Below are 22620 nucleotides of genomic sequence, written 5' to 3'. Positions count from 1 at the left end.
AGTAGAATCTGGGGGTAAATCTTGCATTAATACTAATATATGCGCATTCTTAAAAAGCAAAAGAGACTGCCTTTCAAACTCTTTTTTTTTTCATTTTATATTGATAAAAATGTTACGCTATTCAATGGCTAATTTATGACTGATTACACAATGACGCAAAGATTTCTACTATTTTTAAAAGGGTAATTTGTTCATGTAAACTAGACTCCATTCTCCTTTCCAAATGTACTACCATTCTCAAATGTCATCCAGCCAGTCACAAAGGACCATTTATTGTATGATTCCATTTATATGAAATGTCCAGAACAGGCGAATCCATAGAGACAGAGCAGATTGGTAAGGGGTGGGAGGCTGGGAGGAAATGGGGAAAGATTGCTAATGGGTACAGTGTTTCTTCTCGGGGTGGTGAACGTGTTCTAAAATTAATTGATAGTTTCACAACTCTGAATATACTAAAAACCACAGAACGGTACACTTTGAATGGCTGAATTGTAACAGTATGTGTGTGTGTGAATTGAATCTCAATAAAGCTATTATAAATCACATCTCCCCAGTTACATCTGCAGTAGACACTAATATTTTCAAAAGGCTAGAAAGGGAGGTTAATCCAAACAATTCGATTTCATCAATGTAATACTTAAAGGAATCACCTTCATATAAAATAAACAGTATTTTTAGAGCAATTAAAAATCAGTGACATGCTTTTCTTCCTTTCATGCCACCCACCCCGTTACACAACAAATAAGGATTAACGACCTCTGCTGCGCCTCAGATATCACTAAGACAAAAAATGTAAACATACTTCCTTACTTACCCTTTACGATTTAAAAGAGTTGAACTTCACCACGGAGTATACCATTCTGTACCATATGCAAAACTGAAATGGGGACAAACACCATACTGATATTACTTACAGAGAAACTTCTTCTTCTTTTCCAATGGGAACTCATGAAATGTTTCCCAGAATAGTTTCACAGTGGGATGTGTAGCTGAGTAATCGCCCTTGTAGATGGCAGTCTGCCCAAAAAAAGACAAAAAGAACAAAATGATCTTCCAGAAGGGTATGACAAGTGGACGTCTGGACACCATTTGCACTGGAGAGTAAGAAATAGCCACTGAGACGCAGGAGGCCTCCAAGTCCTACTTGACCGGGGGAAATACTTAAGAAAGCGACCAGGTTCCGGGCACTGTGCCCGGCCGGGGCCGCTCCCTCGGGGGTGACGGACGGCACCTTGCCGGCTTACCTCCTCCAGCTCTTCCCAGCTGTAGCTGCTGCTCCCCACCATCATGGCCCTCAGCTCTGGAGGCTGGAAGAGCTCAAGCACTTTGCCACCGCACACCTTTAGGAAGCCGCTGGAGAAGGCTGTGTACCACTCATGCACTGAGATTTGGAAGACGTAATTCACATAAGCATCCACAAATTCCTGCCTGCCGGGAGACCAAAGAAGTAGAATACGTTTAGCCCAAAGTCTGGTAGAATTTATCACGTTCCCCTTCTAACTGAGGCTGAGAGAGAGGAACAATCTCATCAAATGCCCTCACCAGGAGGCACCCTACAGCATCTTGCAGGTTCCCACCCAGCCCTAGGATTCCACCAAGGGGGTCTCGGGTCATCTGGGGGCAGGGGGGGCAAGAAGGAAGGGGAGGGGGCCAGGTGGGTGGAACCATACTACGGACTTTATTTTACCTGAGGTGTTCCAGTTTTCATCTTGCTTATGGTCCTACATAATTTAGTTAAGAAAAAAAAATAAGACTTTTTCTGCTTAAAAGTCTAAGATAATGGTTCTAGACTACGTCCTTTCTCTTCAAAAATGAATAAAGCTAAAACCCATCTGACATTTGTATCCTCCCCTCCTTTAAAAGGTAATTTCCTAACACCTTACTATAAATCCCTTAATCACCTCTGGAAAGAACTGTCTTAATACAATGGCTCCATCTCACTAAGGATCAGTCAAATGCTAATTACGACAATAGCTTCTGCAAGCCTGACTCAAAGCAAGCTGGCTTCCTGGGCTGCTTACTGTAGATAAGGAGTTGGTTTTCTGGGCAGGTTTCTGCAGGTTACAGGTCAGAGTTCTTGTTTTTTGTTTTTGTTTTGGCGGTTTGTGATTTTTTTTTTTTCCCATTTTTAAAAAAAGTTAAGTGTAGTTAATTTTGAATGTTGTGTTAGTTTCAGGTGTACAGCAAAGTGATTCAGTTATATATGTACGATATATATATGATATATATATATTCTTTTTCAGATTCTTTTCCATTATAGGTTATTACAAGATATATCAATAGAATATAGTTCCCTGTGCTATACAGTAGGTCCTTGTTGTTAATCTGTTTTATATATAGTAGTGTGTATATGTTAATCCCAAACTCCTAATGTATCCCTCCCACCCTCCCCTTTGGTAACCGTAAGTTTGTTTTCTATGCCTGTGAGTCTATTTCTGTTTTATAAATAAGTTCATTTACATCATTTTTTTGGTTAGATTCCAAATACAAGTGATATCCTATGATATTTGTCTTTCTCTGTCAGAGTTCCCTTTTGATATATGGTCTGGCCATTGTCTGTATGTATATTCTGTCTCTGACTAGTGGGAATGTAATCTGTGCACTGAGGCATAAACATCTGGGAGAAGGAGTTGCCATTATCTGGAAAAGTTGAAAATGTAAATACCCTTGAACCCAGCTACTCTACTACCAGCTGGTGCCCCAGAGGGACTCCTCACGTGCGTGCACAAGAAGACAAGTACAGGGGCGTTCACTGCAGCGTTCTCTTGCAATACAGAAGATTGCGAGAAACAAAACTACATATCCATTAATATGAGAATGGACAGAGAAGAGACAGTAAAGTCATATGATGGAAACCGTAAGGCATAGCACTTTATGGAATTTCTGTCCAAAGGAATAGAATCTCAAGGACAATGCTGAGTAAAAACCAAGTTTTTGAATGTTAAGTACAATATAACAGCACTTACATAAGTTGTTTTTTTAACACTTAAAACATTAACTATAAGAGACAGTGGCTCTGCCACTTACGGCTTGTGACCCGTGGGCAAGTTATTTAATCTCTCTGTGCCTCACCCTTTTCATCCATAAAACGGGGAGAATGAGAGTACATAACTTATGGGACTCTTATTAAAATTAAATGAGTTAATACATGTAAAGTTCTTAGAACTGAGGCCGCCTTGTAAACGTTAGTGATTATTACATTGTTTATGGCTATGAGATTTTGTGTATGAGTATGAAATTATGTATAGGACATATATATAAAATGTGTGTATTTAATAAAAGCATTATGTAAAAACATCTTTGTCTTAATACACATTATAAAAATATGAAAACAGGAAGGAATATGCATAAAATTCATAAGAGTTTTGTCTATGTAGGAAAGGAGGGTGAGAGGAGAGGAACAGGATTAAGGGGGTGCACAGAAAGAATTTCAATGGCTTCAGTAATTCTTGTTTTAAAAAAACCTAAAGCAAATACTATCTGTTTAAACTTTGATCATAGATACACAGAAGTCTGTCATATTAGTTTAGTGCTCTTGTGTATTTACATTTTTTTTTCTAAAAATTAAAAAAATCAGACACTTTGAAGACAGACACTTTCCACGTGTCCTCTGTAATATACTACACTTCACAAAACTACAATCTGAACATTTTGGGTTTCCTCCAGGCAGATCTGGTCACCAATAATTAACCAATCTACACAGACAACTAACTGTAGTATGAGCCCTGACAGTTTGGGGGTTTTTTTCCTTCTTTTGTAATGCAAGTGCTCTGATTGTGCAAGCATCCACTTGGAAGACGGCTAATGGAGAATAAACACGTTCCAGCCACACAACCAGACTACATGAAGAGGCAAGCTGCCTCTCCCCACTGAAGTTCCTTTGAGAGATCTCGGTTGATTTTGATAACTGACCATTCGGGCCACTCGTTTTTTTTCTCTTCCCACGCATTAAATTCCTGCTCTTATGTTTTAAATTTACGAAGATTGAGCCCGTGAAACCCTAGGGCTCCACCGTCAACCCCCCAAAAGAGAAGAACCCCAGACTCTCACTCCCACTCTTTTGCTTTCTCTCCACCACCCTTGACCCAACCTTACTGTGTGGCCCCGGTGTGCCATGTAATTTCCAGGTCTAGTAAGTAATATACCTTTATTTTTTTTTTTCAAAGCGTCCTGATGGATATTTCTGAAGGGCATCTTGCAATCATATCAGAACCACAAGGACTGGTCCAATCACAACACTGGTTGTCAACAGGCTGAGACCAGCATAAAACAATAACCAACAGGCAATGTAATATGCTGGATAGTGGGGTAGACAGGGGTTCAAGTCCAGGGTCTGCCATGTCCTGTATCTAAGCTTCTCTTTTCTCATCTTTAAAATGGGGTAAATGTTCAGTTTTAAAAATAAAAGCCACCAATGTAAAAAGATTATTGTACATCTTAACTATAGATGCTGAAAGTTCTCACAATGCAGACAATATACTGCTTTCCTGAAACCCATTAGACAAAGCCTGCAAAACAAAGCATGTTGCCCGCCATCCAGTTCTACAAGGATCAAGTCATAAGGCGCTGCCGTCACTGACCTACGGTACACACTGAAAGGGATTCAGGATGAAAAACAGGATGACACATTCTGTGTGTTTTGGTACCTAGACAGTTAAGAGGCATATTAGGAAGCATTTCAATGACACCAGATTCTTGCATCCTCCCATACATAAATAAGCACTAAAATCATTAACTTGAGATATCTGAGGGCTTTTTTGTGATTAGCAGTAATCTTTTACAAAGACGTATGTTTGACTATACGTATTTCCCAGCCAAAACAATTCACGTATATTGGCTCTTTCCCTACCTCTTCGGAGCAGTTCCTCAGAGCTATCTGAGAGGCTACAGTCCTCAGTAAGGCCCCTGAAGAAACCCCAAAATCCCAGCTCTCATGTTGTGCATCTTTATTTCAGTCAAGAGTTTTGGCAACCATGAACGGACCCAGAGCAGACTTTTCTCCTTCACCTGAACTCTCCAAGGATCTGGACCTTGGTACCAGCAAGGGCCCTTGTGCCTCCCTGGAGAGTCCAGATGAATTTGGCTGAGTCTCTCCTGGTCTCGGATCTCCTGTCTTGGTTGACAATCCTGAGTTTTATTCAGTAGTGGGTAAGACTTTTCCTTTGTAAGATACTGAGAAAGTGTTCAGTTGTAAGATTCTGAGAAAGTGCCCAGCTGAGAGAGAATGGGAAGATTCTGTTCATTTGAAAGACACTGGGAAGGTTCAGACTGGGTGATTAGGTAGGAGGCTGACCTGATGTGTTTCCTCAAATCATCTACCTTAACAGGATTTGTTAGAATAAAAGTGAAGATACCGGAGGAGAGCTTTCAGCTCCACAGATAAGAGACAGAGCTCCTCCCGGCCGGTTACAGCTTTCTCGGGCAACTGAGGCATTTATGGGAGACCCGCTGGTTACAGCTTTCTCGGGCAACTGAGGCATTTATGGGAGACCCGCTGGTTACAGCTTTCTCGGGCAACTGAGGCATTTATGGGAGAGGCGGAGGAAGGCCTCACACGTGCAGCAGGTCCCTAGGGAAAGCCACTCCTTAGACACTCAATTCAGCCAGGGGCGCACACACAAGAATGGGCCATTCAGTGCTCAGGGCCCCCAGAGCATTTTCAGGCTGCCAGTAAGAGAAACCCAGACACGTAAAAGAGCTAAAACGACTCTAGGGTGACACCTAGAAGAATTAAGCTCACAAGCCGCACATCGGTCCACCACAGTTTTCAGAAGGGATTTTATTCTCACAAACCAATTTTAAAATGAGAAATAGAGTCTCTCAAACAGAAGAAAAGGGGATGTCAGATAACCCCTGACCAATACCCCAGACAGGTTCACCTATCATACAGAACTTATACTTGCAAGTACTTACTTACTTCAGAATTAAGGAAATCCTCCCTGAAATAGCCAAGATGGGGCTCTTTTTTTGGCATTCCCAAACTGGTTTTTGCATAAGCAGTTAGAGAAAGGCAGCTTGATAAAACATCTTTCAAAATTCTGACCCTAGGGGCACGAAGTCCTAGGAGGAGCTTGCATTTCTCTCCCTGCATCTTTGAGATATAAATGTTCTACCAGAGCTCTCAAGAACTCTTATCTTACTCTTATTTAGACCATCTCTAATTCCTGGGACTGATGGAAAAAAGGGAAAAAGAGGCCTTTTAAACCCAAGCGAGTAAACTTAACTTATTCCAACTGTTATTTACAAACTAGTAAGTTTTATATTGTAATACCCGATTCATGACTAAGTTTTAAAATGAAGCTATGAGATCTCTGATTACATCTGTCTATATGTCTGTGTGTATGTTATAGATATATGTCTTTACTTCTGAATAGTATTGCCAAAATTAATTTGTCAATGAGTTCTACTTAATTGGCTTAAAGGAAATTAAGCACTTACATACAGTCTCAGAAATATAAAAGAAACTAACCCAAATGAATTTCAGGTTCACATGATCTGGGAAATATTCAGTATTAAGTTAATATTCGGTACTAAACTTAGTTTAAGTTTGCTGGTTTAATTAATACAGACTCTTTAGAGTCACCAACATTCAGTATAATACTTTTATTGTACCTAGGTTTATTAAAAGTCAACTAAGATCTTATTTCTATTAGAAAATTTGTCAGTAAGAAAAATAACTTGGTATGATGAAATTTTTATAATTAAATGTAAATGAGATAAGAGTTTTTAGGTGAACCCTTTAGGGATAATTATGTTTTATGGTATGTCTACTTAAAAATAGTTTCTCCAAATATTTGGTTACTTGAAACTTTAGAGTTTTGCTAAATTAGGTTAAATGATGGAAGTTTACTGAATATCTAGATCATTCCAAAATAAAATAATATACTGAAACATTGATTACTAAACATAGACTTCCTTTTACAGAGAAAAGAAGATATTCAGGACTATTAATAAATATGTTTGGTGCCACACAGAGACATTCTCTATAAGAGAGCACATGTTTTTTAGAAATTATAAACAGTATTCATAAGTTTGTCAATCTACAGGATGCTAACAAAGGAAAGTTTAAAATTGTTTACTTCTTAGTTTTCACTAGAAATTAAGGTTTTTAAAAGTTGAGGGCTTCCCTGGTGGCGCAGTGGTTGAGAATCTGCCTGCCAATGCAGGGGACACGGGTTCGAGCCCTGGTCTGGGAAGATCCCACATGCCACGGAGCAGCTGGGTCCGTGAGCCACAACTACTGAGCCTGCGCGTCTGGAGCCTGTGCTCCGCAACAAGAGAGGCCGCGACAGTGAGAGGCCCGCGCACCACGATGAAGAGTGGCCCCCGCTCGCCGCAACTAGAGAAAGCCCTCGCGCAGAAACGAAGACCCAAACCCAGCCAAAAATAAATTAATTAATTAATTTTTTTAAAAAAGTTGAGAATTCTAGTTAGTATGTGTGATTAAAATTACTAAAATTAGTAAGGGAAACATCTTTGTATGCAAGAAAAAAACAAGGTATAAGGAATGAAAATGCATTTTGTTAAGGAAAAAGAAAGTAATTTTGTCCTCAAGAGAGGTTAAAAAGAGGGAAAGAGAAAAAGGAGTATGGAGGTTCCTTAAAAAATCTAAAAATAGAGTTACCATATGATCCAGCAACCCCACTCCTGGGCACATATCCGGAGAAAACCATAATTCAAAAAGATACATGCACCCCAATGTTCACTGCAGCACTATTTACAATAGCCAGGACATGGAAGCAACCTAAATGTCCATTGACAGAGGAATGGATAAAGAAGGTGGGGTACATATATGCAATGGAATATTACTCAGCCATAAAAAAGAAGAAAAAATGCCATTTGCTGCCACATGGATGGACCTAGAGATTGTCATACTGAGTGAAGTAAGTCAGACACAGAAAGAAAACTATCATATGATATCGCTTATAAGTGGAATCTAAAAAATGGTACAAATGAACTTATTTACAAACCAGAAATTGAGTCACAGATGTAGAAAACAAACTTATGGTAACCAGGGGTGGAAGGGGGAAAGGATAAATTGGGAGATTGGGATTGACATAAACATACTACTGTATATATCGATAAAATAGATAACTAATAAGGACCTACTGTATAGCACAGGGAACTCTACTCAATACTCTGTAATGACCTATATGGGAAAAGAATCTAAAAAAGAGTGGATATATGTATAACTGATTCACTTTGCTGTACAGCAGAAACTAACACAACACTGTAAATCAACTACACTCTAATAAAAATTTTTAAAAGAGAGAGAAAAAGGAAAAGCATAAGGAAAAAAATCTAAAGGTAAAAAAGGAAGTGATATCAATGAATGATGTGGAAAAGAAATGCTGAGAAAAGAGTTTTGTGCATGGTCTGGACTGGCTAAGATTAGAATAAACTTAATTGAGTAAATGAATTATAATGTTAATGGTAAGATGGTGAAAAACTAGCAGTTGGTTCTCTGTTAAGGAGACAAAGTTTTCTTGGAATATTTATATGATTTTGATAACCAATTGTGAAGTTTTGTTATTTTTTTTTTTTTTTTACTTTTTAAGTACTCAGTGGTAACTTTCTATATTTGCCTTTGAAATCTTTTATTGTCACTCTGGTTAAGTGAATAAGTATTGTTTCACAGTGACCTATAATCCTATTTGACCAAGTGTTTTAAAAACTCTTGATAACTTTGACAAACTTCCTCAAATCAAATTCTAAATGAAGTTCTTTTGACCTCTAGCTATCTTTGGGATGCTTCAGAAGGCCCCTGAAACATCTCAAAGAGAAATTTTTTTTTTTTAACATCTTTATTGGAGTATAATTGCTTTACAATGGTGTGTTAGTTTCTGCTTTATAACAAAGTGAATCAGTTATACATATACGTATGTTCCCATATCTCTCAAAGAGAAATATTAAACTAATTAGGCTTATTTGATATGTTAAATTACATGGCTAGCATTATCAAATAAGTAGTGATAAACCTTCTTAGGTTATACTGTATGGGTAAATGTTATTAATATAAATGTTCTAAAAATTATATGAAATTTCTAAAATTTACATATGTCCTGGTATAATGTTGTCATAATTCTAGTTATTTTAATATTGTATTAAATATATTTAATATGGTGGACTTTATAATTTCATTATTTTAATATTTTAATCTTGTATTTAATATCTAAATTTTAATATTTAATATTGTAATAGTGTACAAAAATAACCAAATTTCTTTGACAAATGCATTGTAATCAGGTCTTTAACTGTGCCTTTTTAAGTCTTTTGTCATTTACATACAGTTATTGTTTTACTCTGATGCTTTTACAAAAATGCTTCATCTCCAAGAAGATTCATAGAAAGGACTTTTCGACAAGCACAGGTTTATGGTAACTTTCAGATCATACTGCTTAACTGGGTAAGAAATTAAAGAATTCTAATGGAAAACCTGATGGCTTCATAAAACTGTTAACAGAAGATCAAGAATTAATAACATGGGACTGAACGAACTGTTGAGGATGATTATAATTTTTATGTCTCTTTGAAAAATTTGATTCTTTTTAATGTTTTATTTTTGCAGATTTGAGAAAACTTTTGCTCTTTCCTCTTAAGCTAACTATAATTCATAGCAACTTGGTAAATTATACCTTTGTAAGCGGAACTGAAACATTTATCTTTTCTCTCTGATTCCTCCAGAATTTGGAAACTCTTAGTATTCTTATTCTCTGGCAATATTATTATTTGCATAAATTCAATAAGAATCTGTTCTCCTTATAACAGGGATATAACAGGAGATAACTGGAAACATTGGCTGCATTAATGACTTTGGATGGAATGTCATATTTGAGACTATGCAAAAATCAGATATGAGCAGAGAGCTTTAAAGAACTGAGGTGGACTTCATGGAGCCATAAAGCCTCTTGGAAAAACAACCTAGTACTTTGCTTACAGGATACCCGGAAGCCTTATCAGGTGAATAAGGGAGGCCACTTCCTGGCAGGTGCGTGGATCTCAAGGTATTCTGTGGACCTTAAGAAGAGAGGAACCCACCCAAATCTGTGGATATTGCAGGCAGAATCTGATGCCAAGTCCTTGGCATGGCTTTTCTGGCCTTGAGAGACCTTTTAAAAGTTCAGCCTGAGATTCCTTATGAAAAGTTCCAGCAAAACCAATTTCAGAGAGCCTATGTGATCTTAATTTGGCTGTTTGGCAGAAATGAGGGTGATTTTAGAGAGGAAAAAAATTGTTTCAGTAGATATTAATTTCTAGTGTTATTAACTGTCTTTGTGATTTGTACTTACTGCCTGAGACTCAACTTCCTACATGGCTCCTTGTTACTATGCTGCATTGTTGTAAGATTTCATTGAACTATATTACAAAGGACATTCTAAATTTGTTTCTGAAGCTTATCACAGTAATCTATCTTTGAATAAAGACAGATGCCCCATGACCTGCAACCAAGAGATAACATACTGGAAAGACATCATTTAAAGGAGTCTCTCCAACCTAGATGAAAGGACCCTTATCAGGTACCCATAACTAGCTCATGCACAGTGAAACTAAAGGGAACTGATTCTTGGATTCATATTTCCCTCTGAAGAAGGGGCCCTGCACCAGACTGGTCTATAGAGAGGACTGCAGGCCTCAAAATCACCTTAAAACAATGCTCAGAGGAGAAACTACACCCACAGGACAAGAAGACAATATCAGAAGTAGACAGCTATCCTAACATGCTATACTAATATGCCAGACCAGACCCATATGATCATTTATAGTGTTTTCTTGATTTCTTGGACTTTTGCACATGAATCAAATGTTTTCCATCATGGCACAATCCTATACAAATTTCAAAAATCAATCTGATATTTGGGTCTGTGGTCACTTATCTACATCCAGTACTTCAGGTTTACCTTGGTGGACTTCTTATCTCCAAGGCTGTAATAACTGGATGGCCGTCAGAAAATTTATTTTAGAAGAAAGAAGTCGTAGGGCCACTATTGATATGACTACATGGGAGCCCCTCACTTGGCCAATCAATCATACTTCTTACGGCCCTGGCCATAAACATGAACTCTCTTTTAAAGTTACTCCAGCTCAGTCAGAGCAATGAGCTAAGTTTCAGTCAAAGAACAGAACTTCCCAATTATTAGAAGGGACCCTCCCTCAGTTACGGGATGGATTTATACGGCTAACACTGGGCTATGGTCATTTAAGTTTAAGGGCCCCCCTATGTTGGGAACACTTAAATCACATTAAAGATAATCAGCCAAATAACACTAGAAAATTAGGCGGAATGAATGCCTTATGAAAAATGCCAACAAATCATTTCCCTTAAAGATAGCAATTGGTATGCAAGAGACTGGGTCAGGTGACCAGCGATACTGGGTTGCACCTAATGGAATTCAATAGCTTTGTGGCACCAATTTCTGGCCCTGGCTTCTGCCAGAATGGATAGGAAGAGATGCATCCTAGGATTCCCTTGGGCTCAAGGCCGTAAGTGTTCCAATTCAGATATGACTCCAGCAAATTTACAATGTATACAAGGCTGACAGATCTAGAGATCTGTATTTCACTGGTATGACCATTTAACAGCTATTTTTGTGCCTTCAGTAGGACCGGAAGATGTAATCACACACATCAAAGCCTTGACAAAATTCACCCAAAAGGCCTTAAACGATAGTAATCAGGCTATGAGCCTACTGAATTCTGAGATCTCTATGATGAGAAAAAGCAGTATTACAAAACACATGGCCCTTGATATCTTTACAACATCTCAAAGAGGCAGGCACCTATGCCATAATTCAAACTGAATGCTGCATTTTCATACCAGATGAATTCTCTAAAGTTACACATTTAATGACTCACATGAAGAATCTGATTTCTGCCTTAAGTGATCCACTTCCTTGTCTTGGTGATCTTTTAAGGAGCTGGTTTGGTTCTGGAAGCTCATGCTCAAATCTCTACTTATGATCTTATTAATGTTACTAGCTATATTACTTACATCCTGTATAAGATTGTTGTTTCTTGCATTACCCAATGTGTAACAAGGTCCTGGGCAAAACTAATGACGGCTCAACATCTTGAGGCAATTCATCACATATATAGCCCTATACAAATTTAACTGTAATGGTGCAAATCTAGATATGGGAAAAGGAACAAGGGAAAATATTTCCTATATCTTAATAGACTGGTAAGACAAATGATCCAGAGAATTTTTAAGTTATTAACAGGGCCTAATCCAGAGATAGCACATTGAGTGGCCTATCAATGACATCCTCGCCTGACCTAGGAATGAGCCTTCTTAGCGCTGTGGGACAAATTGGTCACGAAATGCCTCCCAAAACTTGGTTAAACTTATGATCAAAAGGGAGGGAGTTGTAAAACAAAGAATGTTGCCCGCCATCCAGTTCTACAGGGATCAAGTCATCTGCTATTGCAGTCACTGACCTATAGTAAACACTGAAAGGAATTCAGGACAAAAAACAAAATGAGGCATTCTGTGTTTTGAATATATGGGCCCCTAGATAGTTAAGATACATATCTAAGGAAGAATTTCAATGACCCCAGATTCTTGCACCTTCCCATATACAGATGAGCACTTTTTTGTGTAATTAGCAGTAATCTTTTACCAAGATGTATGCTTGACTACATGTATCTCCCAGCCAAAAAATTCATATATCCTGGCTCCTCCCCTACTTCTTTAGAGCAGTTTCTCAGAGTTATCTGAGAAACTGTCTCCAGGGCTATCGTCCTCAGTAAGGTCCCTGAATAAAACTGAAACTCACAGCTCTCATGTAGTGCATTTTTAAATTCTGTCAACAGTCAGTAACATTTCCTGGTACAACTGCCTAAGAAGAGCACCATCAGCATGAATTTTTTTATTATAGCCTGTGAGGGTTAATTTTATGTGTCAATCTGGCTAGGCTATGCTGCCCAGTTGTTTGGTCAAACCTCACTCAAGATGTTGCTGGGAAGGAATTTTTTAGATGTGAGACTTTGAGTAAAGCAGATTAGTCTTCCTAATGTGGGTGGCCTCATCCAGTCTGTTGAAAGCTTTCAAAGACTAAGGTCCTCCAAAGAAGGAATTCGGCCTCCAGACTGCATTCTCACTCAAGACGGCAACATCAATTCCTGCCAGAATTTTCAGCCTGCCATCCTGCTCTGAAGCCTTCTGACTGGCCAGCCCCACAGCTGCACACACAGATTCCTTAAAATCAATCTTCCTCGTGTGTGTGTGTGTGTGTGTGTGTGTGTGTGTGTGTGTGTTATTGGTTCTGTTTGTCTGGAGAACCCTAAGACACATTTAGGTACTAGGAAGGGGGGTCCTACAGTAGCAAATACCTAAAAATGTAAAAGTGACTTTGGAATTGGGTAATAGGCAGAGGCTGGAAGGGTCCTAAGGCAGTGATAGAAAAAGCCTAAATTGCCTTGAAGAGACTGCTGATAGAAATATGGACATTAAAGGACATTCCAGTGAGGGCTCAGAAAGAAAAGAGGAGAGCTGTAGAGAAAGCTTCTACTATCTTAGAAAATACATATATTAAATCATAAACAGAACAGTGCTAGGAATATGGATATTAAGGCACTCTGGTGAAGTCCCAGATGGAGATGAAGAACACATTATTTTTTGGAAATTTGAAAACGGTGATCTTGCTATAAAGTGGCAGAGAACTTAGCCAAGTTTTGTTCTAGTGTTTTATAGAAAGTAGGACTTCTAAGTGATAAACTTGGTTATTTAGTAGAGATTTCTGAGCCAAGTACTGAAAGTGTGCTCTGGCTTCTTACAGTACGATGCAAGGGGAAAGAGATAAATAAAGAGGGAACTGTTAAACAAAAAAGACCTAGAGAGGAGACCTTCAAGATGGCGGAGGAGTAAGACGCGGAGATCACCTTCCTACCCACACATACATAAGAAATACACCTACATGTGGAACAACTCCTACAGAACACCTACTGAACGCTGGCAGAGGACCTCAGACCTCCCAAAAGGCAAAAAACTCCCCACGTACCTGGGGAGGGCAAAAGAAAAAAGAAATAACAGAGACAAAAGAATAGGGACGGGACCTGCACCAGTGGGAGGGAGCCGTGAAGGAGGAGAGGTGTCCACATACTAGGAGCCCCTTCGCGGGCGGAGACTGCGGGTGGCGGAGGGGGGAGCTTCGGAGCCACGGAGGAGAGCGCAGCCACAGGGGTGCGGAGGGCAAAGCGGAGAGATTCCCGCACGGAGGCTCGGTGCCGAGCAGCACTCACCAGCCCGAGAGGCTTGTCTGCTCCCCCGCCGGGGCGGGCGGGGCTGGGAGCTGAGGCTCAGGCTTCGGTCGGATCGCAGGGAGAGGATTGGGGTTGGCTGGCGGCGTGAACACAGCCTGAAGGGGTTAGTGCACCACGGCTAGCCGGGAGGGAGTCCGGGAAAAAAGTCTGCAGCTGCCGAAGAGGCAAGAGACTTTTTCTTACCTCTTTGTTTCCTGGTGCGCGAGGAGAGGGGATTCAGAGCGCCGCCTAAACGAGCTCCAGAGACAGGCGCGAGCCGCGGCTGTCAGCACGGACCCCAGAGACGGGCCTGAGACGCTAAGGCTGCTGCTGCCGCCACCAGGAAGCCTGTGTGCGAGCACAGGTCACTCTCCACACCGCCCCTCCCGGGAGCCGGTGCAGCCCGCCACGGCCAGGCTCCCGTGATCCAGGGACAACTTCCCCGGGAGAACGCACGGCGCGCCTCGGGCTGCTGCAACGTCACGACGCCTCTGACGCCGCAGGCTCGCCCCGCCTCCTCCGTACCGCTCCCTCCCCCCGCCTGAGTGAGCCAGAGCCCCCGAAGCAGCTGTTCCTTTAACCCCGTCCTGTCTGAGCGGGGAACAGACGCCCTCAGGCGACCTACACGCAGAGGCGGGGCCAAATCCAAAGCTGAACCCCGGGAGCTGTGTGAACAAAGAAGAGGAAGGGAAATCTCTCCCAGCAGCCTCAGAAGCAGCGGATTAAAGCTCCACAATCAACCTGATGTACCCTGCACCTGTGGAATAACTGAATAGACAACGAATCATCCCAAATTGAGGCGGTGGACTTTAAGAGCAACTGTAGACTTGGGGTTTGCTTTCTGCATCTAATTTGTTTCTGGCTTTATGTTTATCTTAGTTTAGAATTTAGAGTTTATCATCATTGGTAGATATATTTATTGATTTGGTTGCTCTCTGCCTTTTTTTTTTTATATATAGATACATATATCTTTTTCTCTTTCTCTTCTTGTGAGTATGTGTATGCTTCTTTGTGTGATTTTGTCTGTATAGCTTTGCTTTTACCATTTGTCCTAGGGTTCTGTCTGTCCGTGTTTTTTGTTTGTTTGTTTTTTTAGTATAGTTTTTAGCACTTATTATCATAGGTGAATTTCTTTTTTGGTTTGGTTGCTCTCTTCTTTTTTTAAAATTTTTATTTTTTTAATTTTTAATAATTTTGTAAAATTTTTGATTTTAATAATTTTATTTATTTATTTTCTTTCTTTCTATCTTTTTTTTCTCCCTTTTCTTCTGAGCCATGTGGCTGACAGGGCCTTAGTGCTCCGGCTGAGTGTCAGGCCTGTGCCTTTGAGGTTGGAGAGCTGAGTTCAGGACACTGGTCCACCAGAGAACTCCCAGCTCCACATAATATCAAACGGCAAAAGCTCTCCCAGAGACCTCCATCTCAACACTAAGACCCAGCTCCACTCAACGACCAGCAAGCTACAATGCTGGACACCCCATGCCAAACAACTAGCAAGACAGGAACACAACCCCACCCATGAGCAGAGAGGCTGCCTAAAATCATAATAAGGTCACAGACAACCCAAAACACACCACCGGATGCAGACCTGCCCACCAGAAAGACAAGATCCAGCCTCATCCACCAGAACACAGGCACTAGTCCCCTCCAACAGGAAACCTACACAACCCAATGAACCAACCTTACCAATGGGCGCAGACACCAAAAACAACGGGAACTAGGAACCTGCAGCCTGCGAAAAGGAGACTCCAAAGACAGTAAGTTAAGGAAAATGAGAAGACAGAGAAACACACAGCTGATGAAGGACCAAGGTAAAAACCCACCAGACCAAACAAATGAAGAGGAAATAGGCAGTCTACCTGAAAAAGAATTCAGAGTAATGATAGTAAAGATGATCCAAAATCTTGGAAACAGAAGGGAGAAAATACAAGACACGTTTAACAAGGACCTAGAAAAACTAAAGAGCAAACAAACGATGAACAACACAATAAATGAAATTTAAAATTCTCTAGAAGGAATCAATAGCAGAATAACTGAGGCAGAGGAACGGATAAGTCACCTGGAAGATAAAATAGTGGAAGTAACTACCACAGAGCAGAATAAAGAAAAAAGAATGAAAAGAATTGAGGCCAGTCTCGGAGACCACTGGTTCAATATTAAACGCACCAACATTTGAATTATAGGGGTCCCAGAAGAAGAAGAGAAAAAGAAAGGGACTGAGAGAATATCTGAAGAAATTATAGTTGAAAACATCCCTAACATGCCAAAGGAAATAGTCAATCAAGTCCAGGAAGTGCAGAGAGTCCTACAAAGGATAAATCCAAGGAGAAACACACCAAGACACATATTAATCAAACTATCAAAAATTAAATACAAAGAGAAAAACAGCAGCAAGGGAAAAACAACAAATAACATACAAGGGAATCCCTACAAGGTTAACAGCTGATCTTTCAGCAGAAACTCTGCAAGCCAGAAGGGAGTGGCAGGACATATTTAAAGTGATGAAAGGGAAAAAACCTACAACCAAGATTACTCTACCCAGCAAGGATCTCATTCAGATTCAGCGGAGAAATTAAAACCTTTATAGACAAGCAAAAGCTAAGAGAATTCAGCACCACCAAACGAGCTTTACAACAAATGCTAAAGGAACTTCTCTAGGCAGGAGACACAAGAGAAGGAAAAGACCTACAGTAACAAACCCAAAACAATTAAGAAAATGGTTACAGGACCATACATATCGATAACTACCTTAAATGTAAATGGATTAAATGCTCCCACCAAAAGACACAGGCTTGCTGAATGGATACAAAAACAAGACCCATATATATGCTGTCTACAAGAGACCCACTTCAGACCTAGAGACACATACAGACTGAAAGTGAAGGGATGGAAAAAGATATTCCATGCAAATGGAAATCAAAAGAAAGCTGGAGTAGCAATTCTCATAACAAACAAAACAGACTTTAAAATAAAGACTATTACAAGAGACAAAGAAGGACACTACATAATGATTAAGGTATCAATCCAGGAAGAAGACATAACAATTATAAATATTTATGCACCCAACATAGGAGCACCTCAATAAGGCAAATGCTAACAGCCATAAGAGAGGAAATTGACAGTAACACAGTCATAGTAGGGGACTTTAACACCCCACTTTCACCAATGAACAGATAATCCAAAATGAAAATAAATAAGGAAACACAAGCTTTAAATGACACATTAAACAAGATGGACTTAATTGATATTTACAGGACATTCCATCCAGAAACAATACAATTTCTTCTCAAGTACTCACGGAACATTCTCCAGGATAGATCATATCTTGGGTCACATATCAAGCCTTGGTAAACTTAAAAAAATTGAAATCGTATCAAGTATCTTTTCCGACCACAATGCTATGAGACTAGATATCAATTACAAGAAAAAATCTGTAAAAAATAAACACATGGGGGCTAAACAATACACTCCTTAAAATCAAGAGATCACCAAAGAAATCAAAGAGGAAATCAAAAAATACCTAGAAACTAGTAACAATGAAAACACGGCGACCCAAAACCTATGGGATGTAGCAAAAGCAGTTCTAAGAGGGAAGTTTATAGCAATACAATCCTTCCTCAAGAAACAAGACACATCTCAAATAAACAACCTAACATTACACCTAAAGCAATCAGAGAAAGAAGAACCAAAAAAACACTAAAGTTAGCAGAAGGAAAGAAATCATAAAGATCAGATCAGAAATAAATGAAAAAGAAATGAAGGAAACAATAGCAAAGATCAATAAAACTAAAAGCTGGTTCTTTGAGAAAATAAAGAAAATTGATAAACCATTAGCCAGACTCATCAAGAAAAAAAGGGAAAAGACTCAAATCAATAGAGTTAGAAATGAAAAAGGAGAAGTAACAACTGACACTGCAGAAATACAAAGGAACATGAGAGATTACTACAAACAACTATCTGCCAATAAAATGGACAACCTGGAAGAAATGGACAAATGCTTAGAAAAGCACAACCTTCCGAGACTGAACCAGGAAGAACTAGAAAATATAAAGAGACCAATCACAAGCACTGAAATTGAGACTGTGATTAAAAATCTTCCAACAAACAAAAGCCCAGGACCAGATGGCTTCACAGACGAATTCTATCAAACATTTACAGAAGAGCTAACACCTATTCTTCGCAAACTCTTCCAAAATATAGCAGAGGGAGGAACACTCCCAAACTCATTCTACGAGGCCACCATCACCCTGATACCAAAACCAGACAAAGATGTCACAGAAAAAGAAAACTACAGGCCAATATCACTGATGAACATAGATGAAAAATCCTCAACAAAATACTAGCAAACAGAATCCAACAGCACATTAAAAGGATCATACACCATGATCAAGTGGGGTTTATCCCAGGAAAGCAAGGATTCTTCAATATAAGCAAATCAATCAATGTGATACACCATATTAACAAATTGAAGAAGAAAAACCATATGATCATCTCAATAGATGCAGGAAAAGCTTTTGACAAAATTCAACACCCATTTATGTTAAAAACCCTCCAGAAAGTAGGCACAGAGGGAACTTACCTCAACATAATAAAGACCATATATGACAAACCCACAGCCAACATAGTTCTCAATGGTGAAAAACTGAAACCATTTCCACTAAGATCAGGAACAAGAGAAGGTTGTCCACTCTCACCACTATTATTCAACATAGTTTTGGAAGTTTTAGCCACGGCAATCAGAGAAGAAAAAGAAAGAAAAGGAATCCAAATAGGAAAAGAAGAAATAAAGCTGTCACTGTTTGCAGATGACATGATACTATACATAGAGAATCCTAAAGACGCTATCAGAAAACTACTAGAGCTAATCAGTGAATTTGGTAAAGTAGCAGGATACAAAATTAATGCACAGAAATCTCTTGCATTCCTATACAGTAATGATGAAAAATCTGAAAGAGAAATTAAGGAAAGATTCCCATTTACCATTGCAACAAAAAGAATAAAACACCTAGGAATAAACCTATCTAAGGAGACAAAAGACCTGTATGCAGAAAACTATGACACTGATGACAGAAATTAATGATACAGATGGAAAGATATACCATGTTCTTGGATTAGAAGTATCAACACTGTGAGAATGACTATATGACCCAAAGCAATCTACAGATTCAATGCAATCCCTATCAAACTACCAACAGCATTTTTCACAGAACTAGAACAAAACATTTCACAGTTTGTATGGAAACACAAAAGACCCCCAAATAGCCAAAGCTATCTTCAAAAAGAAAAACGAAGCTGGAGGAATCAGGCTCCCGGACTTCAGACTACACCAGAAAGCTACAGTAATCACGACAGTATGGTACTGGCACAAAAACAGAAATACAGATCAATGGAACCAGATAGAAAGTCCAGAGATAAACCCACGCACATATAGTCACCTTATCTTTGATAAAGGAAGCAAGAATATACAATGGAGAAAAGCCAGCCTCTTCAATAAGTGGTGCTGGGAAAACTGGACAGCTACATGTAAAAGAAAGGAATTAGAACACTCCCTAACAGTATACACAAAAATAAACTCCAAATGGATTAAAGACGTAAATGTAAGGCAAGACACTATAAAACTCTTAGAGGAAAACATAGGCAGAACACTCTGTTACATCAATCACAGCAAGATCCTTTTTGACCCACCTCCTAGAGAAATGGAAATAAACAAATGGGACCTAAGGAAATTTATAAGGTTTTGCACAGCAAAGGAAACCATAAACAAGATGAAAAGACAACCCTCAGAATGGGAGAAAATATTTGCAAATGAAGCAACTGACAAAGGATTAATCTCCAAAATATACAAGCAGCTCATGCAGCTCAATGTCAAAAAAACAAACAACCCAATCCAAAAATGGGCACAAGACCTAAACAGACATTTCTCCAAAGAAGATATACAGATTGCCAACAAACACATGAAAGGATGCTCAACATCACTAATTATTAGAGAAATGCAATTCAAAACTACAATGAGGTATCACCTCACACCAGTCAGAATGGCCATCATCAAAAAATCTACAAACAATAAATGCTGGAGAGGGTGTGGAGAAAAGGGAACCTTCTTGCACTGTTGGTGGGAATGTAAACTGATACAGCCACTATGGAGAACAGTATGGAGGTTCCTTAAAAAACTAAAAATAGAACTACCATACGACCCAGCAATCCCACTACTGGGCATATACCCTGAGAAAACCATAATTCAAAGAGTCATGTACCACAATGTTCATTGCAGCTCTATTTACAATAGCCAGGACATGGAAGCAACCTAAGTGTCCATCAGCAGATGAATGGATAAAGAAGATGTGGCACATATATACAATGGAATATTACTCAGCCGTAAAAAGAAACCAAAATGAGTATTTGTACTGAGGTGGATGGACCTAGAGTCTGTCCTACAGAGTGAAGTAAGTCAGAAAGAGAAAAACAAATACCATATGCTAACACATATATATGGAATCTAAAAAAAAAAAAAAAAGGTTATGAAGAACCTAGGGGCAGGACAGCAATAAAGATGCAGATGTAGAGAATGGACTTGAGGACACGGGGAGGGGGAAGGGGAAGCTGGGACGAAGTGAGAGAGTGGCACTGACATATATACACTACCAAATATAAAACAGATAGCTAGTGGGAAGCAGCCGCATAGCACAGGGACATCAGCTCGGTGCTTTGTGACCACCTAGAGGGGTGGGATAGGGAGGGTGGGAGGGAGACACAAGAGGGAGGAGATATGGGGATATATGTATATGTATAACTGATTCACTTTGTTATAAAGCAGAAACTAACACACCATTGTAAAGCAATTATACTCCAATAAAGGTGTTTTAAAAAAAAAAATAGACATAGGGATAGTCAGAAAAAAAAAAAAAAGAACTAGAACTTGAAGGTTTGGAAAATTCTCAGAGTATCCATATATCACGCTCTGGACAAAAGCCAAGGGTGTGGCTGCACAATGGTTTGCTGGAGATCAGGCGTGTGACTCATGGATCAATCATCTCAGCAGAAGCCAGGAAAGATCTGTGCAGGACCCTCTGGTCTGATGGCTGGGACCCCCATGAATTGCCTGGGAGGCCAACAAGGTTTATGAGAATTTTATACCAGCAGAAACACTGCCAGCTTGCACTGAAGGGGCAAAGATGGTTAAAAAAATGAAGAAAGGCTGTCAGGATTCCACAGGTGTGAAATAAGCCAGTAGAGCTAACTGGCTGTTGAACAAGTGTTATCTTTCAAGAAAAGGGAAGAATGACCCCAACGGCAGATAAGAGTCCAGCAGGGCTATTACTGCCACCACGGGCATAGGTCCAGGAACGAGGCCGGCACTTCCATGGCTGCAGAAGCCGGGACTACTATCCCAGTGGGCCAGAGGGCAGAGCGTGGGGCCAAAGAGGGCTGTTCTCCAAGTCTTAAAATCTAATGACCAGGGGACTTCCCTGGTGATCCAGGGGTTAAGAATCCGCATTCCAATGCAGGGGACGCGGGTTCAATCCCTGGTCGGGGAACTAAGATCCCACCTGCCACGGGGCAACTAAGCCTGCGTGCTCTAGAGCCCGGGTGCCGCAGCTACTGAGCCCACACACTCTGGAGCCTGTGCGCCACAACTAGAGAGCCCCGCGCACAGCAAGTGATGAGCCTGCACACTCTGGAGCCTGTGTTCCACAACTAGAGAGAAGCCCGCACGCCGCAACAAAAGATCCCACGTGCCGACGCAGCCAAATAAATAATAAATAAATAAATATTTTTTAAAAATCTAATGAACAGGATGGGAGAAAATATTTGCAGACGAAGTGACTGACAAAGGATTAATCTCCAAAATACATAAACAGCTCATGCAGCTCAATATCAAAAAAAACCAACCCAATCAAAAAATGGGTGGAAGATCTAAATAGACATCTCTCCAAAGAAGACATACAGATGCACAGGAAAAGATGCTCATCACTAATTATCACAGAAATGCAAATCAAAACTACAACGAGGTGTCACCTCACCCCGGTCAGAATGGCCATCATCAAAAAATCTACAAACAATAAATGCTGGAGAGGGTGTGGAGAAAAGAGAATCCTCCCACACTGTTTGTGGGAATGTAAATCGGTACAGCCACTATACAGGAGAGTATGGAAGTTCCTTAAAAAACTAAAAATAGAGCTACCATATGATCCAGCAATCCTACTCCTGGGCATATATCCAGAGAAAACCATAATTCAAACAGATACACATACCCCAATGTTCACTGCAGCACTATTTACAACAGCCAGGACATGGAAGCAACCTAAATGTCCATCAACAGAGGAATGGATAAAAAAGACGTGGTACATATATACAATGGAATATTACTCAGCCATTAAAAGG

At 39.8% G+C, this 22620-nt stretch overlaps 1 protein-coding gene across 1 annotated transcript in view; it reads right to left on the bottom strand.

Annotated features, from left to right (window-relative positions):
- The window catches only part of HERC3 (HECT and RLD domain containing E3 ubiquitin protein ligase 3), a 140199-nt gene that overhangs the window by 2793 nt on the left and 114786 nt on the right, over nt 1-22620 (bottom strand). The window contains 2 exon segments of the mRNA XM_036852919.1: nt 915-1017; nt 1245-1428. Coding sequence (XP_036708814.1) covers nt 915-1017; nt 1245-1428 — 287 coding nt within the window.

This window comes from Balaenoptera musculus, chromosome 5 (assembly GCF_009873245.2).
Source record: "Balaenoptera musculus isolate JJ_BM4_2016_0621 chromosome 5, mBalMus1.pri.v3, whole genome shotgun sequence".
Lineage (NCBI taxonomy): Eukaryota > Metazoa > Chordata > Mammalia > Artiodactyla > Balaenopteridae > Balaenoptera > Balaenoptera musculus.
Note: the sequence above shows the minus strand (reverse complement) of the source record. Positions and strands in the feature narration are given on the sequence as shown.